This window comes from Penicillium daleae (assembly GCF_028827525.1).
Source record: "Penicillium daleae strain IBT 16125 chromosome Unknown utg000009l_segment0_segment0, whole genome shotgun sequence".
Classification (NCBI taxonomy): Eukaryota; Fungi; Ascomycota; class Eurotiomycetes; order Eurotiales; family Aspergillaceae; genus Penicillium; species Penicillium daleae.
This window is the reverse complement of record NW_026623157.1, coordinates 182650-203263: the sequence shown is the minus strand read 5'-3', so window position 1 is coordinate 203263 and position 20614 is coordinate 182650. Positions and strand designations below refer to the sequence as shown.

Sequence of the window (20614 nt, the reverse complement as noted above, 5' to 3'; positions counted from 1 at the left end):
CGTTTTAGTATTGAGAGAAGGAAGTGTAGTTCGCGTTGGGCGCAAAGGTCTGTGCTTGGGACATCGTGGCTTGGGCCGTGATACCTGGAGTTTGTTGAACGGGGTAGCTTAGAATCTGCTGCACAAATGGATCTAAAGCCATCGCAAGTATGGTAACGATAGCCCCCAGGGAGGCAATCGAGAGCCCGCGGTGCTGGAAGAGAAGACACAGAGCGCCCAGTGGCCCCCGCCTCGCATTGTCGAAGGACTGCATGTCTAAGGCAGGCTGTTCCCGACGCTGAAACCAGATCCATTTCAATTGGCCAACCGCTCCGGCTACCACGAAAAGCAATGATGACCGGGATGCTGTGGCTAGCAAAGCGACGATCGTGTTGAGTCTCAGTCCGTGAGGTAGATTAGAGGACGGCGTCTTGTCGTAGACTCTCAGTATAACGATGACTGCAATGAACGATGCGAAGCTGAACACTACGGCGAGGCACTCCAGAGCCCATGTATCATCGATGGAAGCCCATCCTCCAGATTTAGAGGGAGGTGGCTTCTTGGTTTCGAATCCATCATGATCAATTCCCGCAATGAGTGACTGCGATTGAGGATTATCGCGGTGATTATGATCTCCAAGAACAGTCAGTTCTATTACGTGCTGCAAATCGGGGGGATTCTGGACTACCTGCGGAGGGTGACTCAACTCAAGGTTCCGATTGTAGGCTCGACTCGTCGCAGTATCCCTCTGAGACTCCAGATCTTCGCTTAGGGATAGAGGCCGCTCATTGTACCTTCGTTCGAAGGGTCGGTCTTATTATCTACTCTTTATTGCCAGCGCCGATCGCTTTGAAGACAGCTCACTTTCTAGCCGATCAAGCCCTAGGACGATATTGAAACGACATGATCCCCAGCCACGGGGGCCAAACTGGCCTGGCGGTTGTAAAAGTTAGCTTAGTGGCCCTTTCACATCCATTTCGGCCAATTGAGAAAAAGGAAATGGTAGGGGTGTGCTCTTTTTGGCCCCTAGCTAGACCCTCAAGATGGGGGCCAAAAGAAATTTGGGATGTATACTATATGGTTTGTTTCTTGAAGGAGCGGGAAGCTTGGATACTATGCGTTGTGACAGACCTAGACCCTAAAAGACATCCTCGATGACAAATAACTGAGTATAATAAGTTAGTTAACTAGGCTTAGTGGAGACCAACTCTCGAGGTCAGCTTTCTCAACTGTTGGGCTGAACTATTTCTTGCAAATAACCAAGCCGATGCAAATAAATCCCACCTCGCCTTAGTGCGTACGGCGTACGGAATACTGATCAAGGCAGTTTTGAGAATAACTTCCTATCCTTATCCCAATATATTCTCTTTCAAGTTATCTTCAACATGCAAATGAACCAAGATTGAAATCAAATGAGCTAATTATGCTTCCTCCACAACCACGAAGCCTATCTCTGAGCTCGGTGGAGCTAATTCATCACGCGAGTCGGCCAAAAGCAATTCTAGAACTGGATCCAAGACCGAAGAATGCATGCCAAGAGTATGGAGTTCTCCGATCCGCACCAGTCTGGGCTTGGAACTTTCCACGATTGCTCGGATGGAGTCTTTCAAATCCAACTCAATCTGGGCACTGCGTAGGAACTTGACAATGGGAGACGCAGGCTGACTCACAGCCAAGCAAGGGTCGGCCGCTAGCCTGACTATAAGCCGCTCGTTGCCTGGATGAGATCCTAGCTTCACGAGGATACCATTGCTAACGTGCTCACCCCGGATGAACTCTTTGTTTCCCCCAACCTCAACTTGTATATTGTCCGCGAATGAATATCCAAGGAAACGTACGTTCCACTCGCGACTTGGAGGCGGAATATCTCTACCGCTCGTTGGACCAATGTGCAGTTCACCTGTTTTTTGATGGAACGAAAGAGGCGTGCGGCGGAACGCAATGTGGTCGGTATATTGGCCTGTCCCATCATCTTCAACCAGTTCTGAGCTGCCATCTGCACCGACAACAACCAACAGCTCAAGTATGATTGGATCGAGGCACCCATTCTGAAGATCCGGTGCAGAATCTAGAGGGACAATTGCCCCCTCCCGGGCAAAAACGGGGAAGTCCTTAAGTTCTCGATTTATACCGATCCGACGATCGCCGTCGTAAACCACTCCGGTGAAGATGTCCACATATCTGCCAGGAGGAAGCCAGGCGCGAACCTGAGCCCTTTGAGATTTGGGATCCTGGGGAGTGGTAATAGGCGCCACAATGAGTTCAGAGCCAAACAGGTATTGGTTCGGGACATTGTAAGCCTCCTCGTATTCTGGGTAATCCCAGTACATAGGCTGCACAAGCGGCAAACCGTCAACAGCGGCCCGCACATTCATGGTATATAGATACGGAAGTAGGCGGTGTCTGATCTTGAGGTATTTTGTCATGATCTGCTCATAGGGAGGATCCAGATTCCATGGCTCCTTGATACTGAAAATGTTGTCTGATGAGTGGAGACGCAGAACGGGTGAAAAGACTCCGTATTGCACCCAGCGAATCAACATCTCATCACTTTTTTCGCCGTGAAAATGGCCACCGATATCATGGCTCCACCAGCCGAACCCAATATTAGATGCGGTTGCTGTGAATTCTGGTTGAAAGTGAAGCGAATCCCATGAGACGACAGTGTCGCCGGAGAAGCCAATGGGGTATCGATGGCTGCCTGGACCAGCGTATCGGGAGAACGTTAAGGGTCTCTTGTTATTCAGTGCACTGTCCAGGAAGTGGTAGTGGTTGAGCATCCAGAGCGGATCAATGCCTGGGATACGAGAATGCTTGCCTTGCTGCCAGTCGACCCACCACAGATCGAGTCCTTCATCCTCGAAGCGGCGGTGTAGGACATCGAAGAACGCATCAAGAAAGGCTTTGTTGGTGATGTCAAAGGCGATGGGATCGCCCATGGAAGTGTCATGATTGAGGGCGACGGCCATCTCTTCGTACGGGTCTTCAAAGCTCTGGACCCCGTCGGCCGGGTGGTCGTTCAGGGCCACGCGGAGATTGCGATCGTGGAGGGCTGCCAGGAAGGCTTGTGGGTTAGGAAATAGTTCCTTATTCCAGGTGTATCCGGTCCATCCCGTCACGCCTGCCTTCTTGACACGCTCATCATGCACGAGGTGCCAGTCCATGTCCAACACTGCCACCGAAAGTGGAATGCCGCGCGCTCGAAACTGATCCATCAGGGACAAATATCCATCCGCGGTGTATGCATAGTACCGACTCCACCAGTTACCCAATGCCCATCGGGGGAGCAGTGGTTGCGGGCCTGAAAGAAGGTAGAATGCCTGGATGGCTTGTCGGTAGTCGTGTCCATAGGCGAAGAGATATCCATCCACGCGATCCTCCCCGGGCAGTCGCGTAGCCACCCATTGGCGATTGTCGAAGAGCATGGATCTGGAGTCATCTAACGTGGTGAAACCTTGCCTGGACATCACCCCAGGCTCCAAAGGCACGCGGCCATTGGCCTCATCCAGAGTACGAGCGGTGCCACCGAGGTTCGAGCCATGCGTATGCATCCCATAGCGCCACAGGCTGACATGCGGACCGTACTGGCCCTTGATCACGGCCGTGAGACCGTCTGGTGTAAACGCCCGCTTGTCATAACTGAGATGGAACCGGGCTGTAATGATCTCGAGGGTATGGTCGTTCTCCTTGACGCGGAAGTCAGGCACGGGCAGGCGGCGGTGGATGGCCAAAACTGATGCCCGATCCTCGAACTGATGATCATCGGCCCATTCGTAGCGAAGCAGGCCGTCGGCCAGCACTGTGAACCGGTACTTGTCGTGGTGGCCGCCTCCCACAATCGCGTCGGGATTCGCGATGGGCGTGTGAGGAAACGAATAGCGGTGCATGGCTAGTTCAACGACGAGGAATTCAGATGAACTGGGGCCATGTGCACTGTATCGACGTGGAGGATGGCTACCATATATACCTATATCCCCGTGGATTCGCGTCAGCACCGCTCCCCCTCGAGCCAGGCATGCTCGCGAGCTCCTCAAACCCGCGTGCGAAACACTGACCCTCGCTGGGTTTTTCGCTGGAACTGGCGCCTAAGCCGACTCACGACCCCCACGACTTCCACGACTCCACTGGCCACTTCGCTTGGATCGAGGGGTTTCGGGTCCCCCGCACCCTAAGCAGCGCCACCATCCCTTCCACGGCTACGGCCGAGGGCCCCTGCGCGGAATGGAGTCGATTGGTATAATTCTCGCTGTAATTCCCCGGGCGTTTCTGCGATCTCGATCTCCACCCGGAAAATCGCCAACGGTCATGGACAGCCCTTGCGATGGCTGCTTCGTGCGGCGCGTGAAGTGTGATCGACAACGTCCTTGTCAAACGTGTCTGACCCGATCTCACAAATGTACATATGTCAGGGTGCGCAAACGGCCAGGGCCTAAAGGCCCACGATCGGCGACCACCCGAAAGATCGAGGAAGTACAGCGTCAAGCGACAGCCGAACCCGAAATGGCTACGGGAATGGCCCATCCCCATCCGAATCTTCCGAGCGCTTCTCTCGACAACCTGCCATTATGCGCGCCGAATTCACGGATTCCCGTTACGACGTACTGCACCATCCTAGATGTCTTCGAAAGCCGTCTCTATGACATCTGGCCCATTGTCGATGTCCAGTATCTCAGATGTCAGCTACAGGCCCGAGTCAACGATCCCACCTCCCTCGCCCTGGCGGCGGCTGCATGTGCGGCGACGGTGGCACAGATGCGCCTCTGGATCACCCCAGATTCGTGCCTGGACGACCTACCGGTCGCAGCAGAGGACTTTACGAAGGAATGCCTGCGAATTCGATTGGAATACCACTACCACCAAGAACCATCCCTGCAAGCCTTGGTAACCTCGATCTTTCTTCATATGTTCTACGCCAATCGAGATCAGATCACACCCGCGACGATCTCGCTCCGCGAAGCAATCACGTACGCAGACTTGATGCGCTTGAGCCATTCCCCACCCGCCGACGCAGCGCAGTCGAAACAGTGGCAATTGGAACTTCGATGTTACTGGATCTTATTTGTCACCGAAAGGTCAGCTCGGCGCCCGCTGGGAAGCATAGAATGGTCGCATACTAATCTTCATACCCTCTTTTCGGTTTTCTGTAGAACCTTTTGCATCCAGCATGACCTTCCAATCACATTACATAGGACTCCAAGTCTACCGGAAATCGAGATCAGTCCCGACTCACAAGGTGATCTCTACGCCGGATTCCGTGCGCTTGTTCAGCTATTCCTCCACGTCCAGCGCCCCCTCGCTCTCCCGGGCGCGGTGAGCAGAGCGAGCGAGACACCTGTAATGTACTCGAAGGACAGTATAACGAGAATCCAGAGACATATGGAAGTACAATCACCGGGCTTGGAGTTCATTTCGGAAATTCAATACGTGGACATCCTGACGACTTCGGCCTGGGTCCGCTCGTTGCTTTGGCAATACTCCGCGTCCCGCTTCATGCTGTCATCATCTACCTCTACGGGGCCGTTGACCTTTGACTATCCGCTTTCAATTGCTAAGAATTACTTAGAGTCGCTCGCTGATGTCTCGATCGAATCACTACGCAGTCATGGCTATGGAATGGTAAATCATTTCCGTTCCTTGAATCTTGACAGAATAATTATGGTCAACGAGGATACTGAAACTGCATGGAAACAGGAAATCAAGCTTCTTCAAGTCGCCAACTCGGTTCTTGATATTGTTCTGTGTATGCCAAAGCTGCTCTCACACCAGACCTCTCATTTCGGTCCTCTGGACGCGGTTGTGGCGATTGAACGGCTGTTGTCCCAGGTTGGGGGCGTCAAGTCCGAGAGGCTTTGTGTGCTCCATCAGCGATTCTCACAAGTTCCATCCTCAATTACTACATCACTGATTTTGGAATTACCAGATCAGGAGGATGGTCTTGATGAGTTTGCTACTTAACGTGTCTGGGGTGGGCGATCATATGAATTTTATAGTGATCTTGATAATCGAGCCGTGTTTCTACTAATTGTAAGAAGGTCGCTACCAACAGACCTCGGCCCAGCGGAGAAATATAAGTAGACTTGGCGGCTCTCGAGCACACCTTCCAGGAGGCCACACTCTTCATTGTCCATTTTACATGGTAGTCTACCAGATATCTTTAAATTCAGGACGACGTGGAACATTCAACTGAATAGAGGACTGATTTGTATTCGCTTTCCACGCCCAGCTATTGCAGGCACTAAATAGAAACCCACAAGGGAGTTTAGTTTGGAATTTTGCCTACCACTGTGAGGGCAATTTTCATTGCCCATCAAGACAAGCCCACAACCTCGTAATTCCAGTTGCAGGTAGCGTTCGGGCTCTGTGTCAAAACGATCTTGGTTCCAGTAGCTGATGCAACCACGTTATTAGCGCCATCCACAATCTGGATCATTTGCCCACCACCAGCAGCCAGGCCGAGCACACTGTTGTAATTCAAGCCTTTCTGGCCGGCAAAGCTGCCAATGAGGTTATTGTTGCTGTACAGTTCGATCGTATAGCCCGTTGAAGGAAGAATGACTGCAAAGTTGACGGTATCCCGCGCCGACTGGTAATTGGCGATAGAAGAAGAGCAACTCGCACTTGTCAACAAGGTGCGGTACCAAAACGCACCCACTGGACTGCCGCTGGGAGTTGCAATATCGGAAATGCTTGTAGCCCCGACCTTGTATGCCTTGATGAATGGGGTGATGACTTCCAGCCACCCTTTGTGGTCGAATCCGTTGGCGTAATCGCCAATAGTACTGCCAGCAATTTGCTCTGGCCAGAAGTCGCCGACATAATGACTCTCGCCAGCGTCGTTCCAGGTAATGACCTCCACGAAGTCAGGCTGCAGCTGCAGAATCTGGCCCATGCGCTCGGGCAGGTTGACTTCTCCGATACGGTACCAGTCTTGGCCAATTCCGAGGTACTTGAACTGGTAAGAGGATAGAGCTATATGATATTGTTAGTTTGATACTGTGTGCGGTGCTTATGGTATTAGACTTACGCATCATATAGATCTTTCCAGCCGCACGTGCTTCCTGGAGCGCCGCTGAGTCAATACTATCACTAACATTGGCTGGCGTATTGCCTGGAGATGGCCAAGCACTCTCCCAGCTAAAAACTCCATTCAGGATTGGATAGGAGCTAAAAACCCCAGTCGGATATCCGGAGAAGTCGTCAAAGTCGGGCACAAAGAATGGAATAATTCCATAGGTTGAGATAAGCGGCTGAATGAATCCAGAGTCCCACTGGGAATTGGAGATTGTACCTCCGGTATAGGTACTAACAAATGCCTGGCCATTGACTTTGTAGTATGCGCTTTGGGAGGCGTACGGTGCTAGAAATGCAGCAAGCTGTGAGACGTCGAGGCCCCAGCTCATGTCAAAGGAGATGAACAATTTGAAGCTGGTTCCAGACGCAGCGGCAAACAGGTAGTCTAGAGCATCAGTGTTCCAAGAATCCGACGAACTGATTGTGTGAGTGTTGAGAGCAAAACCATCAAATCCAGCGTTGAAGGCATCTTGTATATCCGTCACAGCCTCAGCCGATGTCATGGAGCCGACCTATGTTCTATCAGAAAGCCAATGGGTAGGAATATTGGGGTTTTTGATTTACCATGTAGTGTGCAAAAACGGCTTTTGTACTTGCAGCCTGCACAGTTGTACTTGTGGTCGATTGGGCTGCCGTTGTGGTTGCCGATTTGGTAGAAGTTGTGGTAGCCGGAGCACCTGTGCCGACGGACATCTGTGTCGAGCATCAGTATAATTATACATATGCATCTTCCATCGCTCTAGACTCACCAGTCGAGCCGTGGTTGCAGTGCCAACTTGACTCGAGGCAACGCAGCTGCCAGCAACATTGCCAGTAGACTGGTAAACTCCGACGAGACCAACTTGGCAGCAAAAGTCGTTGCCCTGAAATCCTTGCCACAGAGACCAGCTCGAATCGGCACACTTCGGGGACCCTTCAATTGCACCAACGCAAGCGGTGTCTATATTAGGAATATTAGAGTCGCAAAACAAAACAGGCACACCAACACGGAAGTCGTACTGGAAGAGCAACAAGAAGCTGCTTCATCTGTCTGTGCGGCGAAGCAGTAGAAGCCGCTCGGGCAGCATGCTCCCGCCTGACATGAAGTAGTTCCACTCGGACAAGTGTTGGACTGTAGAGACCAGCCTTGAGCGAGCGAACGCTGAGTAATTACCGCTGCCGAACTAAAAAAGGGACAAGAGAGTCCCAGGAGGAGAAATTTCAAAGAGAGCATGACGAATGATCATCCGAGATGCCGATTCTACTGTACGTGTTCTTTCGGGCCTTCTCACTATCCAGCCTTGATCATGGCCATCAATTTATATCGCGATGGTTGTCTATAAACAGCCTTTCATGGATTTTGCAACTGAAACGCTGGACCCCTCTTCCCCTGCGGCAACCCCAGAAAATACGACCAAATGCGGGGATAGACGCAAAACGATCTTAGCTCCGCTCCTAAGCGTAGCTTCGGGTCGCTTCTCAAGCGTCTTTGCAGAATAGAAAGAGAAGACGTAAGAATAGCGGGTAAGATTGCATATTGGCAGCGACTGTACTAAGCTTTGCTTCCCTATCCAATACGTCCGGCTCTTGAATGATCCAGTGGTCATAACATTAGGTTCTGGATGATTGTGGTTTGTGAGCATGCCGAGAAACGGAGCGATATACAGAACGGCCCGTCCATGCGATCCAGACCGTTGCTTGTATATTCTCAAAAATTAAGTTGCTGCCAAAAAAAAAAGAAAAAAAGGAAAAAAAAAGGACTCAAGTAGAAAGTTTTTCGCTACAATTATCTAGGGTTGCCGGTGGCTGACTGGCTCATTCGCATATCGCATTCTGCTCTACGTGTGACCTCGTTCGTCCTGGCGTGGAAGTCTTTCGAAGCCATCCGCTGGCTCGCTTACAGCGCAGTTCTCTCTCTACCTTGGTAGATCCATTCGGCGCGACCCTAAGCCAAGCCGCCAGGTCGAACGTTGCCGACGCACCAGCCCCTCCGGCGTCGGTGCTCAATTATTTTATTGCACCGAAAATCAGAGCGAGAAATCGGGCGCCCCAGCCCAATCACGAACTCTGCTTGTCATCATCAATCTCACTGGGCTTTCTGAAGCCGGTGAACTCGCCCTTTTCGGACCAGACGAAGCAAAATTGGCGTTTCAACCGTATTACCCCATAATTTGTCCCCCGCAAATAATTCGAGCGACGATGTGGCGCGTGAACGAACACTTGTTGACCAACTCCAGCGCGATCTCTCTTTCACACCCTGGGTCTGCGAGGGAGGTCATTGTTATAAACACGATGCCTCGCTGCTGCTGGACACCGCATTCTTCGGTTCATTCTTGAACTAAGGTCACATCGATCTAACTTGCCCTCTCGCCATTATTCGCTTTTTCTCTCCAGAAGCTTGGTAAACCTTGCAGTTCAATCGGGTACCATGGAGGACATCAAAGCTTCCGCTCATGTAGAGCATCACATCGCGGTACCCTCCCAATCGCTGGGTGAGAATACCATCGGGCTTGACGACGAAGTCCTTCTTCAACTGTCTGAGCAGATCCCCGACTTCTCAGCCCTGGTCGAAAAAGCCCGCCGAGCGTCGCACGTCGAGCACCACCTAACCAACTGGGATGCATTCAAGCTATTTCCGAGAGCAATTGCATTCTCTTTGGTTTTGTCCCTGGCCATCATTATGGAGGGATATGACACGTCTCTCCTCGGTTCCTTCTACGCCTACCCGACATTCCAGGAGCGATTTGGAGTTCCTTCCAAGCAGGGTGGTTACCAAGTCACCTCAAACTGGCAAACTGGTCTGCAGAATGGGACCAATGTTGGCCAAATCTGCGGACTGATTATTGCTGGTCTGATCGCGGATCGCTGGGGATACAAGAAGACCATGATCGGCGCGTTAGTTTCCCTGGTCGGGTTCATTTTCCTCATGTTTTTCGCGAACAACATTGGAATGCTCTTTGCCGGTGAAGTTCTCTGTGGTATCCCCTGGGGCGCCTTCCAAACTTTGACAACAACCTACGCTGCCGAGGTCAGCCCGATTGTGCTTCGACCATATCTCACCACCTATGTTAACCTGTGCTGGGTCACCGGCCAGTTTATCTCAACTGGAGTTTTGCGAGGTCTGTTGAATCGCACTGATGAATGGGGTTGGCGCATCCCATATGCTATTCAATGGATCTGGCCTGTCCCCATCATCATTGGTGTCCTATTTGCCCCGGAATCGCCTTGGTGGTTGGTACGCCATGGAAAGATCGAAGAAGCAAAGCGCTCGCTTGATCGGTTGGCCCACCCCGGTGACTCGGAGTATGACACTGGCGATGCCGTCGCGCTTATGATCATCACGAATGCCCACGAAAAGATCACACGCGAGGGTGTTACCTACTGGGACTGTCTGAAAGGTGTCGACCGTCGCCGCACTGAAATCGTCTGCTGCGTGTGGATGTGCCAAGTCTTTTGCGGTATCTGGTATGGCGGCAACATCGTTTATTTCCTGCAGCAAATTAGCTTCCGCAACGACCAGGCCTTTGATTTCGGCCTCGGCGTTAACGCGATCGGCTGGTGTGGTACAGTCTGCTCGTGGTTCGTGATGCAGCGGGTCGGCCGACGAAAGCTTTTCGTCACAGGGCTTGGCATCATGTTCACTGTCCTAATGCTAGTCGGCTTCTTGGGCATTCCGAACAAGACTTCCTCCGGCCTGAGCTACTCATCCGCTGCCCTTCTGTTGGTTTTCGTATTTACCTACGATCTCACAGTCGGACCTGTCACCTACTGCCTCATTTCCGAGATCCCATCCACTCGCCTTCGAATCAAAAGTGCTGTGCTCGCCCGTAACTGCTACAATATCGCCAGTATTATTGCCAACTTTCTGAATCCTCCTATTCTCAACCCGACTGCGTGGAACCTCAAGGGCAAGGGAGGTTTCATTTGGGCACCCTTGTGTCTCATTTGCTTTGTCTGGTCATTTTTCCGTTTACCAGAACCCAAGGGCCGCACCGCACCGGAGCTCGATCTTCTCTTTGATAAGAAAATTCCCGCTAGGAAATTCTCCGAATTCGAGGTCACTCCGTTCCGCTCGACTAATTTCGAAGTTGTATCTGAGACTACCGCTGTTACTGAGAAGCTTTAATTTGGCCCCGAGAGAATGTGACGTCATACATGATTGAATGATCAACGAATCCATGTTCGCAGGAATATGTTGCTCAACACTATTGACTCAAACGGCACTTCGGAAGCTTCCAATGGTATCGATCGAGGATTACGTGCACTTTTGCCCCTTTCAGCCCCTTTGGCGAGCTTGGGCATTCTCAAGCATATTCTAAACCCCTCGAGTCCTCGTAGTTTTAGAGAATCTGAATCAACTCTCTGTCGATCTCATTGGTTATCTTCAAATTTTATCACGTTTCTCTGATTTTTCGGTAAATCTAGCGGATTTCTACAGCTATACAGGCCAGTCCTGATATTGTGTTTAGGAACTACCTACTGTAGTGAGGGAACTCCCGACAGATTGATTATGTAGTTCAGTGGGTTTAGGTGGTCATTCGCGTCTAGAGGCATAGGCAACAAACTAAATATATATCCCCTCTCTTCCGACATGTCTGTCTCGACGTACCAGCACGGTCAATGAATTGCATCACGTATGTGCGTAAAGGATATTCTCACGCACACAACAATCGTACCAGATCAGTATATTCGGATAGAGGGAAGCGGGCCATTGTACATGGATTTTAACTCCCTTATGAGCAAGTTCTTACAAACGAAAGCGAATGCATGGCTTGGGGCGGCATCATGGCATTGCATTTTACCTGGTACTGGAAATCTCGTACTTGTTTCTATACTGTAGCCATTCTCACTCAGTCAGGAATCGTTCCCCCTTCTTAGCTAGAGGCGTCATCAAAGCTCAAACCCTTCGTCCATTTCCCAGTCATACAAGAACCTTGTTTGCACCTTCCGGCCATTCAAAGAGCTCACGCCAATCGTCACTGTTTCGCCGGGAACCAGGTCTACAAAATTGTCTTCGAAGACTGCATCCTCACCGGATTCAGACAGAGGCACCAAGATCGTGACTCCTTTCGCCGGAGCATTAGTACTCAGCAGCACCTTGTCACCTGAATCTGCCACCTGTGTGGTAATGTGCAGATCGGGACAGAGATGAAGCAGTCTAAGAGGCTCTGGCCAGGAAATCCAACGAGCGAGGCGTTCAGATGTCTCGCTGTCGTCCAAGTATGCGGCAACAACAGTATTATCGGGATTTGGGATGCTGATGGCCATTACCTCCGTTGTTCGATTCGGCTCAAGCTCCAACCAATGCTCTTCGAGCTCTGAAGCCAGCGCAACCCACGATCCAGACTGAATATCAAAAGCACAGAGCTTCAATGTCACTTTCAAAGTTTGGACAGTGCCATTCACAGCCCAAATATTCAATTTGTGCTTTTCAGGTGGATACCCTGTCACAATATAGGGGGCTTGCTTTGTCACGGTTCGTTCCATCCCCACGACTACCTTCGAAAGTGCTCGTTTAGTGATGAAGAACGCCGGCTTGCACTGTAAGCCATGGTCAACTAAAGCCCAACTGGTACCCGGCCAGATGTCATTTAACTGCCACACGAGCACTCCAGCACAATATTCTTGCTCAGGGCCTCGGAACTCTCGACGCCAGCAGTTGTAGGCATACGCCATGGCCTCGGCTTGCAGGAATTGAGTGCAATATACAAAATCTCGGAGTGGGTTCATTCGAAACCTGAAATTCTCTCCCATGTACATTGGGTAGCGTCGGGTGTGGCCGGGGCCTTTGTCGTGGATGTCAAAGAATCGAGATTGAGCATGTCTCTCAGCGGGAACGGTGATAGCGCGGTGCAACGTGCGCAAAGAGGGACATGACTCAAAGCCAAACTCGCTTATAAAGCGGGAAGTGTAGGCTTTGTAGTCCTGGTATGCAGATAGTTTGCCGTGCCACACTTGAAATGAAGAGTATCAATCAGCCCATATTCCATTCCCTTGGTACCCCAACTTGGAAAAGGTGATGCAACTTACCATCCCAAACATGTGTGTCTCCAATAGTGCGATCATTTGAGTGTGATCCGCCGTAGGGACTGCTCCTCCAGTAGGGTACATCGCCACCGAGCTCCTCCACAAGACGTGGCAGCAGCCTCTCATATATCTCTCTCGCCGGAAAGTTGGTCTGGTCCCATGGGCCCTTCTCATCGCTATAATCAATATCCCAGCCGAACCTGTCCGCGAGCAGATAGTCTTCGTTGTTGCCTGCCCAAAGGACCAAGCTCGCATGGTGACCAACACGTCTCAACTGCGATCGGGCTTCCACTTCGACATTTCGCAAAAAGTCCGGTGAAGCAGGATAATTGCCGCACGCGAAGAGAAAGTCCTGCCAGATTAAAATTCCCTCCTGGTCGCAAATGTCATAAAAGTCATCTGATTCAACGATCCCTCCGCCCCAGACGCGTATCATTGTCTGGTTTCCGGACTTTGCGAGCCTCAGCCAGTCGGAGTAGCTTTTGCGGTTCAATCGAGGAAGCATGAAATCTCCCGGTATCCAGCAGGATCCACCTAGAAACATGCGGAGATTGTTTATTTCAAATACGAAGGCGGTGCCCGTCGTATCTTTGAGTGAGTGTTGCAGGAGTTGAAGGCGACGCAATCCAATGTGTTGGGTTTTCTTGTCGTAGCCAGGTATTTCGACAAAGATCTTGAAGAGTGGCTGTTCTCCATGTGAATGGGGATACCACAGCTGAGGATTTTGAACAGTGATTTCAACTTCGAATCGCCCGTCACTAGCCATCAGGGACGAGGCATGTAGGTAGGTCCCAGTGGGGCTCTGTACATTTACTGTGACCTTCTCACGAAGAGAGCCATGTTCGATGGATCCTCTCACGCTGATAACGGCGAAGCTTAGATCCGGCGAAACTTTTTGGCGGACAAGAAGTTCATCAATCCGCTTCTGGTATATTTGGAGATAGATCGGTTTCCATGGACCAGAAGTGTTGATAGCAGGACCCCAATCCCAGCCCTGGGGATCGGTTAGCCTTTTCCCGCCTAAGGCCTGGTGGAATTTGAACGGAGCAGCTTACCCAATGATACTGTGCCTTTCTCAAAAATAATCTCTCAGGTCCACCAAAATGCACATCCGTCTCATTAGGTGCTCGATACCCGATACGGGTTTTCTCCTCTCGTGCATAAGCCGGTGCGCTCCTGAAACGCAGTTCTAGCGAAGCTTTTGTCTGGATCTGAATATTTTTCAAGAGGGCTGTGACATCAACTCGTTGCGGTAAATGCATATTCTTGCTAAAGAGGATATGTTCCTCGCCCAGAGAAACATCAACAACAGTATCCAGCCCTTCGAAGACCAGAACTGCGCGAGTATTTCTATCACCGAGGTCAACGCGAGGGAAGTCAAGGGTGCGGTAGGTCCAGTCTGCTTCGTTGACCCAAAGGCATTTTGTTTCATTGTCGTCTATGTAGGGATCCGGGATGAGTCCATGATGAAGTAAATCAATATGGGCAACCGTTGGGAATTGAGACACTGGTAGGAAAGAGGAGGCAGTGGAGTTGTTCAGATGACTGGCCTGTTTAAATTCCCAGCCCTTGTCAATTGCAATCTGTTTGAGCACCGTCATACTTTATCTCGTGAAGTATATGACTTGGCATGTAGCGACTGATCGTGGGTTGTCGAGGCTTTTAACTAATGTTAAGATCAAGAGACTTCCAAATCGGGAACGGAGCCATTACGGTTCCGGTTTGGGCCTTGATTGGGAGGGAGTTGTTTTTTTTTCTGATTAGTGCCGTGCAGCTGCAACATGCCCCGCCCCGCTGTATAGTAGTAGCAAGTGTCAATTTTTATTCAGCAACCTGGAGTCAGTAGTGTGCACCGCTTTAGAACAATACTTTGCAAAAAAAAAAAAATAAAAAAAAATGACCTGGATCTACTTCTAGGTCTTTTCCTCTTTCGATGCGCGGAGATTTCGTCGGGATTTCTTGAAACCCCATGAAATAATGCGGGGCTCCAGCGCCACATTACGCTTCCCTTAAACCACTTTCGTCTCATTCGTGCCCTCCACCGCCGTCCTACGCTGGCCAAGTGTCTCAAGTTGATAACTGTACGCGAAACACGCTCCTGGGCCTGACCTGCTCTTTTCTGATGGGTTTTCGCAGGATGAACTAACCCGGCATCCTTTTACACAACCTGCTAATCAACCACTTCCTCGGAATCGTGATGGCATTTCGAGTGAAACTCTCGTAACCGTTAACAAAAATCAATTCAGAGCTAATTAAAGAAGGAATTCAACTCCTGCATCTGCACAGACTTGCGTAATCTGGTCGGATCTGACCCGGGAATTAAATATAGGTTTGAACCCCGACCGGCGGTGAAGCAAATCCGCAAATATTACATGCATCGTGCCTGTATCTAGACTATCGTGAGAGAATATTCTAAAATGCTAGATGCTTACGGGTAAAGGTGTCAAATATATATTTCTGCATCGATACCATCTTGCCTGCCAAGTCAACTCCAGGCTGTAAAGTGTGAAAGAATGTAGAGTCTGATAGAAGCTAGATATTTTAATACGTTTTTAAGATTCGTTTCCAAAAAAGTTCACCAAAAGTAAAGGCGTCGTTCCCTGCTATTCCAGGGCCTTAATTCATCATACGCATAGAAAGGTCTCCTGAGTGGGGCCGTGAAGAAAGATAAGAGACAGTTTTGTCTGTAACCAAACTATGTGGTTTTCTTACCTTTACAATCAGTTTTGATTTGCTTCTTGAGAATAGCCTGAATGGCAAGTAGGATTTTCCTACACCCTTTTGTTCGAAAAGAGTTTGACTATAGGAGATTCAGTGCTTTTTGACTTTATAGGGGTAGTTGAATACGGTATGCCGGTTCTACTTTTTCAGAGTGGCTTTTCGCTAGTCAGTCCGCCTTAATGTGCTCAGGACCCCGCGGGGGAAGGCAAGCGGCCCCGGATTTGCTGCAGTAATGAAGGTCGAGTGAGATTTTCCGTGCTTCATTGATTCATCTTTTACTCCCCTCCTCCCACATACCACATACTCACTGCTAGCGTGGATATACCTTGGAAAAAGAAAACGAGGCCAAATTTGCGCCCAAGAGACATGGCCATGTCCAGTGTATTTGAAAGCACCAAATATTCTCACATCACTCCACGCACTCAACCGCCTTTAAGTGAAGTAGATAATCAGCCCTGCCGCGGCCAACGTTCAGAAACAGCATTTCAACTCTCCATCCGTCGAAATCGCAATCCCTCAGCCTGTGATCACTGTCGCCAACGAAAGATTCGATGCTCCGGGAGCTAGCCTTGCTCAGCCTGTGAGTGGTATAAGAAAGGGGACCGGTGCAATTATTCGTTTGTGACAACACCGTGGAGGTATTTCACGTTTCCAATGTGCGTTCTTCTCGTTCTAGGAGTGGGTGGCTCATTTGATAGAATAGACGTATTACCAAGCTTTCATCCAAATTACATCATTACTAGACTGTTTGGGAGAAGCCTTTCCCAAAGCTCGAGCGAGAAGATTTAGTGGACCTCTCCGCGGATGCTTTTTTGGAGCTCATCATCGGGAACAAGATTGGGTTGGGTTCTGGGTCGTCAGGTTCAAATTTGGAGGAACTCCTTTCACCCAGATCCAGCAGATTAGACATTCTTGACTACATCCCGGAGGAAGGGACGGATCAGCACCAATTGGATGAACCGCAGATCACTCTTGAAATATCGGATGACGTGAATGCCCTCTCAGCACTTACAAAGAGCCCTCAAGGGATATCGTCAACTTATGCGGCTCTAAAAGCCATACAGCGGATCGATGCGAAAGCAGGTGGTTGTTCCGAGCAATTTTCGATTTTTCCGCCCCAAGAAAGAGCAGGCGGAAGATTATTTGAGGTGCCGTGTTTGGCAACTACTATCGACCTTTGCTTGCCTTTCCCGTCCCACAAAGCCCGGAAATATCCGGCTCGGAACTTCTTGATGCATATCTTGCTAATTTCCATCCCTTTGTTCCTTTACTTGACGAAGCTTCATTTCGAAGAACCTATTTCTCATGTCACCGGACAGATGCTCGCTGGATGGGGCTGCTCAATACGGTCTTCGCACTGGGCAGTATAGCAGCAAGCAATCCAAAAGTCTTATTCCACTTCACGTATCATCGGAGAGCAATGTCACACGTCAAACTCGCTTCACTAAGAGCGACTAGCATTGAAACTATTCAAACTTTAGCGCTTATGGGGTGGTTTGTATCTTCATTATATCAATCAACCAAATATGGCCCATCCAGTCATGGGCACTAGCCTGAGAATGGCTGCAGCTCTCGGGCTCTATAAAGACCTTACTGTCTCGCAGGAGACTTTGTCCACCAGTCCAAATTTTGAGCTCCATCGGAGAGTTTGGTGGTCCATATTTTGTTTGGATACGTGGGCTTGTATGCCTCTGGGGCGCCCTCCCTTTGGCCGAATGGGACAGGCAGCCACGGTACAGTTACCGAGGGGTGGCCTCAGTAATGTAAGAAGAGACACCCTTTTCTCAATATCACATTCTAAATAGTTATATCTAGGAAATGCCCGATATAATCCTGCCCTTTGTGGAGAGCATCGGCTTTTGCAAAGTTGCGACAAAGATCCAGGAATCTCTTGCAATTTCACCGTTAATTCCTCATGCGAAATTGAAATTCCTTAACATGCTGTTGCTTCAATGGTACGACGGAATACACCCTATGTTTAAGGGCAGTGATCCATCAAACTACGCAGTCACTGTCACAAGACCTATCATACGTTGGCGATTCCAGATCCAATGGATGCCATTGCATCGACCAGTTCTGCTGAATTACGCCCTGAGCAACATTCTCTATGAGGAGTTAACTCCAGAGGATAGTGACGCCATCAAGATCTGCAGGGCAATGGCCGATGAACTTATCAAGGATGTTTCCAAATTCTCATTCATGAACAGCGTCGTTTGCGCCAATGGCGCCTGGTATGGTTTTCAGGCCGCAATGACACCTGTTCTTGGACCTTTTATCATTGAAATAACTACAGAAAACTCCGTATCCAGTCGCGAATCGTGGCATCTGCAAGTTGAAATGGCGTTGGATACACTTCTAAGAATGCAACAGTGGAGTTTGAGTGCATTGCATTTTTGCGATTTATTGAGCCGATTTTTGGGTGCAAGCGAAAGCCATTTCCATAGAAGCAACGAGTGCAGCCATAATTACGGTGGTATGATGGAAGATGAGGTGTCTATCCACACAGAAACGGAAGTTCGGTCTACAGGATACGATCATGTTGTGAATGGAAATAGTGCCGCTCGTGACATTTTCTGGGATTTGTTGTCGCACACGGAGCTTAGCGTACCACTCGAGCTTCGTCATTTTGGATTAGAAAATGCTATTCCGTCCCTGTCTAGATTGGAAGATTAAGAACGGAGGGTATGTGCTCTTGATTCCGGTGGTGCTTGCCTAAATGATATCATCTAGAATTGCAGAGGAAAACCTTCATGATATTACTAATTTGAATTTGCCACGATTATCGAAATTGTCTTATTTAGCTCCATGAAATAATTTGCCAAATTTATATTCTATATTTTCTGGCGATTAGGATACATGCATTGTACCTTCGAGCTTCGTTAATTCGAATCGCTCTACATAACATGTAGCCTCGCCTCGATGAACCAAGAATTATATCATCAAACTAACTGTTACACAATTCTTCACTTGATTATGAGACTTGCCCCGTTAGGTAGTAACATAACCTTTTTTTTGTATAATTTCATTTTCCATGGCTAATGGATCCATGAGATATACACTGATGTGCCTGCGTCCTTGATACCAATTGGCTATATGACCCAAGCTCCTGATATGCCATTACACAAAGGATTCATGTCCACGGCGACGTTCAGCTTGTTCCCAAGGGGTACAGATGCCCTCACTCCAACACCAATATCCTTCTCCTATCCTCTAATGTCGATCTGTTGCCCATGACAAGGCGAAAATCAACTTCTTTGTTGTATTCAAACCACGCCATGGATACATAATTTGGGTACTCTTCTTTGCGTTGGGTCACGAGTTCTCTTAGCCAATGTTCCTTCAGATCCCCAGAGGCACCAGTCTCGCCTATAGCGAATGGTTTGTCCTTGCCTGTCAAGAAACGATCATAAAACTCCTTGTAGCACCGTCTAAAGGCTTGGTTCCGTGCCAGCGGGTAGAAGTCAGTGCCGACAATGTCAACAATATCATCGCCCGGGTACCATTCATCTAGGGTCTCGGCTGAGTCACCCCCTAGATTATTGGGTGACCAGAACATGGATACCATAGGATTGTTTGCGACAGCCTCAGCGACATTTCGGAAAGACGAAACAAACTCGCTGGGAGTGCCATGGTATCGAGGTTCAGCGGCCTCGGGACGCTAATTAGCAGCAAGAAAGTCTAAAAAGAATACGATGACATACCGGATTTACGTACCAATTCATCTCAAATCCATACCGTAACCAAACAACAACACCTTCATCGGGAAATTTTCGCATCACGGACGCAATCTGGGATGCAACAGTGGGGATGATAGCTGTGAATCCAGCCTCAAGGACAGGCATTACGGACGCGACGAAAACAGCGCCTGAGCGGATGATATCGTCGTACTCTCCCAGTAGCTCATAGCCATCATAAGTTTGTGAAGTTATATAAGAATAAATCCCATACGGACTGGAGACAGCTCCGAGCCTGTGGTTGAGTTCGTTCATTGTGTACCTTGGTGAGGACACCTCTTCTGTCTTGTTGCCGTCCGAGGGCAACCAACCGATCGCAACGCCATTTGTTTTGAGACCATATTTAGGTAGACCACAATCGTCATCTGAAATGTTTAGCATGCAAAAATGCCGTAAATAATAGGAGACCATACATTGTCCTGGGAGATATGCGCTCAATGCTAACCCTGAGATGATCGGGATGAACAGGCTTTCAAACTTCATCATGCGAGTGCAGATGAGCTCACAGGAACGCGAGTGAATTGCAGGATTGGAGGCTTGTTAACTGGTAGTGGTGGTGGTCTTTCAGTTTATATGTTTCAAAAGCCCATCAAGTCACTAGGAAGTAAAGAAACCCGTAAAAAACATTCATCTACAGAGTTTCGAGCAGCAGTTTCGTCGTTGTTGACTAAAGTCCGTTGAATCTACAGTTGAAGATCATATCCACTTCCAGCAATAAGCTATGGTGGCGCATTTTCTCCGCGTATTGTGCTTCGTCTTGGATCCAGACGTACGAGTGAATGCCATTTTGGGTACGGGAAGCCCTGGTTGGTCTTCGGAAGCAAGAAATAGACCCGTGAATGTAACCATAATTGGTGCCAGCTCTAGAAGTAAGCACTGTCTGTAATTACTATTGGATATTCTTCATTCCAGTAGCGTGTTTCGTCTGGAAGCGCCACTGCGGGGCTTCAGTTGATCCCATACTGAGCCGTTACCCATCTGACTTAACCTAACTGTGACTAGAACCACTTTGGCGAAGGGTCAGAGGAGCTTCATAACAGCGCCCAGCGCTCCCCCGCATAGACGTGGACCAAACCTAATTGGGTTCGGAATAGCCCGCGTGA

At 49.5% G+C, this 20614-nt stretch overlaps 9 protein-coding genes across 9 annotated transcripts; 4 read left to right on the top strand and 5 right to left on the bottom strand.

The window, feature by feature from the left end:
- Positions 1-4: 4 nt before the first annotated feature.
- On the bottom strand, positions 5-253 carry N7458_011277 (uncharacterized protein; the record flags this gene model as incomplete). Its single annotated transcript, XM_056914659.1, has 1 exon — positions 5-253. One exon carries the CDS (start codon positions 251-253, stop codon positions 5-7), a length of 249 nt encoding a protein of 82 aa, XP_056759413.1.
- Positions 254-1400: 1147 nt separating this feature from the next.
- N7458_011276 (glycoside hydrolase family 31 protein) lies at positions 1401-3866 on the bottom strand (the record flags this gene model as incomplete). The annotated part of the gene is made up of 1 exon (XM_056914658.1): positions 1401-3866. The coding sequence occupies one exon, from the start codon at positions 3864-3866 to the stop codon at positions 1401-1403; it is 2466 nt and encodes an 821-aa protein (XP_056759412.1).
- A 613-nt stretch (positions 3867-4479) lies between these two features.
- N7458_011275 (uncharacterized protein) lies at positions 4480-5934 on the top strand (the record flags this gene model as incomplete). Its single annotated transcript, XM_056914657.1, has 1 exon — positions 4480-5934. One exon carries the CDS (start codon positions 4480-4482, stop codon positions 5932-5934), a length of 1455 nt encoding a protein of 484 aa, XP_056759411.1.
- A 352-nt stretch (positions 5935-6286) lies between these two features.
- N7458_011274 (glycoside hydrolase family 71 protein) lies at positions 6287-7553 on the bottom strand (the record flags this gene model as incomplete). Its single annotated transcript, XM_056914656.1, has 2 exons — positions 6287-6948; positions 7004-7553. 2 exons carry the CDS (start codon positions 7551-7553, stop codon positions 6287-6289), a joined length of 1212 nt encoding a protein of 403 aa, XP_056759410.1.
- Positions 7554-9457: 1904 nt separating this feature from the next.
- Positions 9458-11155, top strand: N7458_011273 (uncharacterized protein; the record flags this gene model as incomplete). The annotated part of the gene is made up of 1 exon (XM_056914655.1): positions 9458-11155. The coding sequence occupies one exon, from the start codon at positions 9458-9460 to the stop codon at positions 11153-11155; it is 1698 nt and encodes a 565-aa protein (XP_056759409.1).
- A 764-nt stretch (positions 11156-11919) lies between these two features.
- Positions 11920-14657, bottom strand: N7458_011272 (beta-mannosidase; the record flags this gene model as incomplete). Its single annotated transcript, XM_056914654.1, has 3 exons — positions 11920-12983; positions 13060-14050; positions 14112-14657. 3 exons carry the CDS (start codon positions 14655-14657, stop codon positions 11920-11922), a joined length of 2601 nt encoding a protein of 866 aa, XP_056759408.1.
- A 1486-nt stretch (positions 14658-16143) lies between these two features.
- N7458_011271 (uncharacterized protein) lies at positions 16144-17235 on the top strand (the record flags this gene model as incomplete). The annotated part of the gene is made up of 4 exons (XM_056914653.1): positions 16144-16158; positions 16223-16357; positions 16521-17084; positions 17143-17235. The coding sequence occupies 4 exons, from the start codon at positions 16144-16146 to the stop codon at positions 17233-17235; spliced, it is 807 nt and encodes a 268-aa protein (XP_056759407.1).
- A 68-nt stretch (positions 17236-17303) lies between these two features.
- On the top strand, positions 17304-18450 carry N7458_011270 (fungal specific transcription factor domain-containing protein; the record flags this gene model as incomplete). Its single annotated transcript, XM_056914652.1, has 2 exons — positions 17304-17540; positions 17593-18450. 2 exons carry the CDS (start codon positions 17304-17306, stop codon positions 18448-18450), a joined length of 1095 nt encoding a protein of 364 aa, XP_056759406.1.
- A 505-nt stretch (positions 18451-18955) lies between these two features.
- On the bottom strand, positions 18956-19766 carry N7458_011269 (uncharacterized protein; the record flags this gene model as incomplete). The annotated part of the gene is made up of 2 exons (XM_056914651.1): positions 18956-19435; positions 19488-19766. The coding sequence occupies 2 exons, from the start codon at positions 19764-19766 to the stop codon at positions 18956-18958; spliced, it is 759 nt and encodes a 252-aa protein (XP_056759405.1).
- Between the last annotated feature and the right edge of the window lie 848 nt (positions 19767-20614).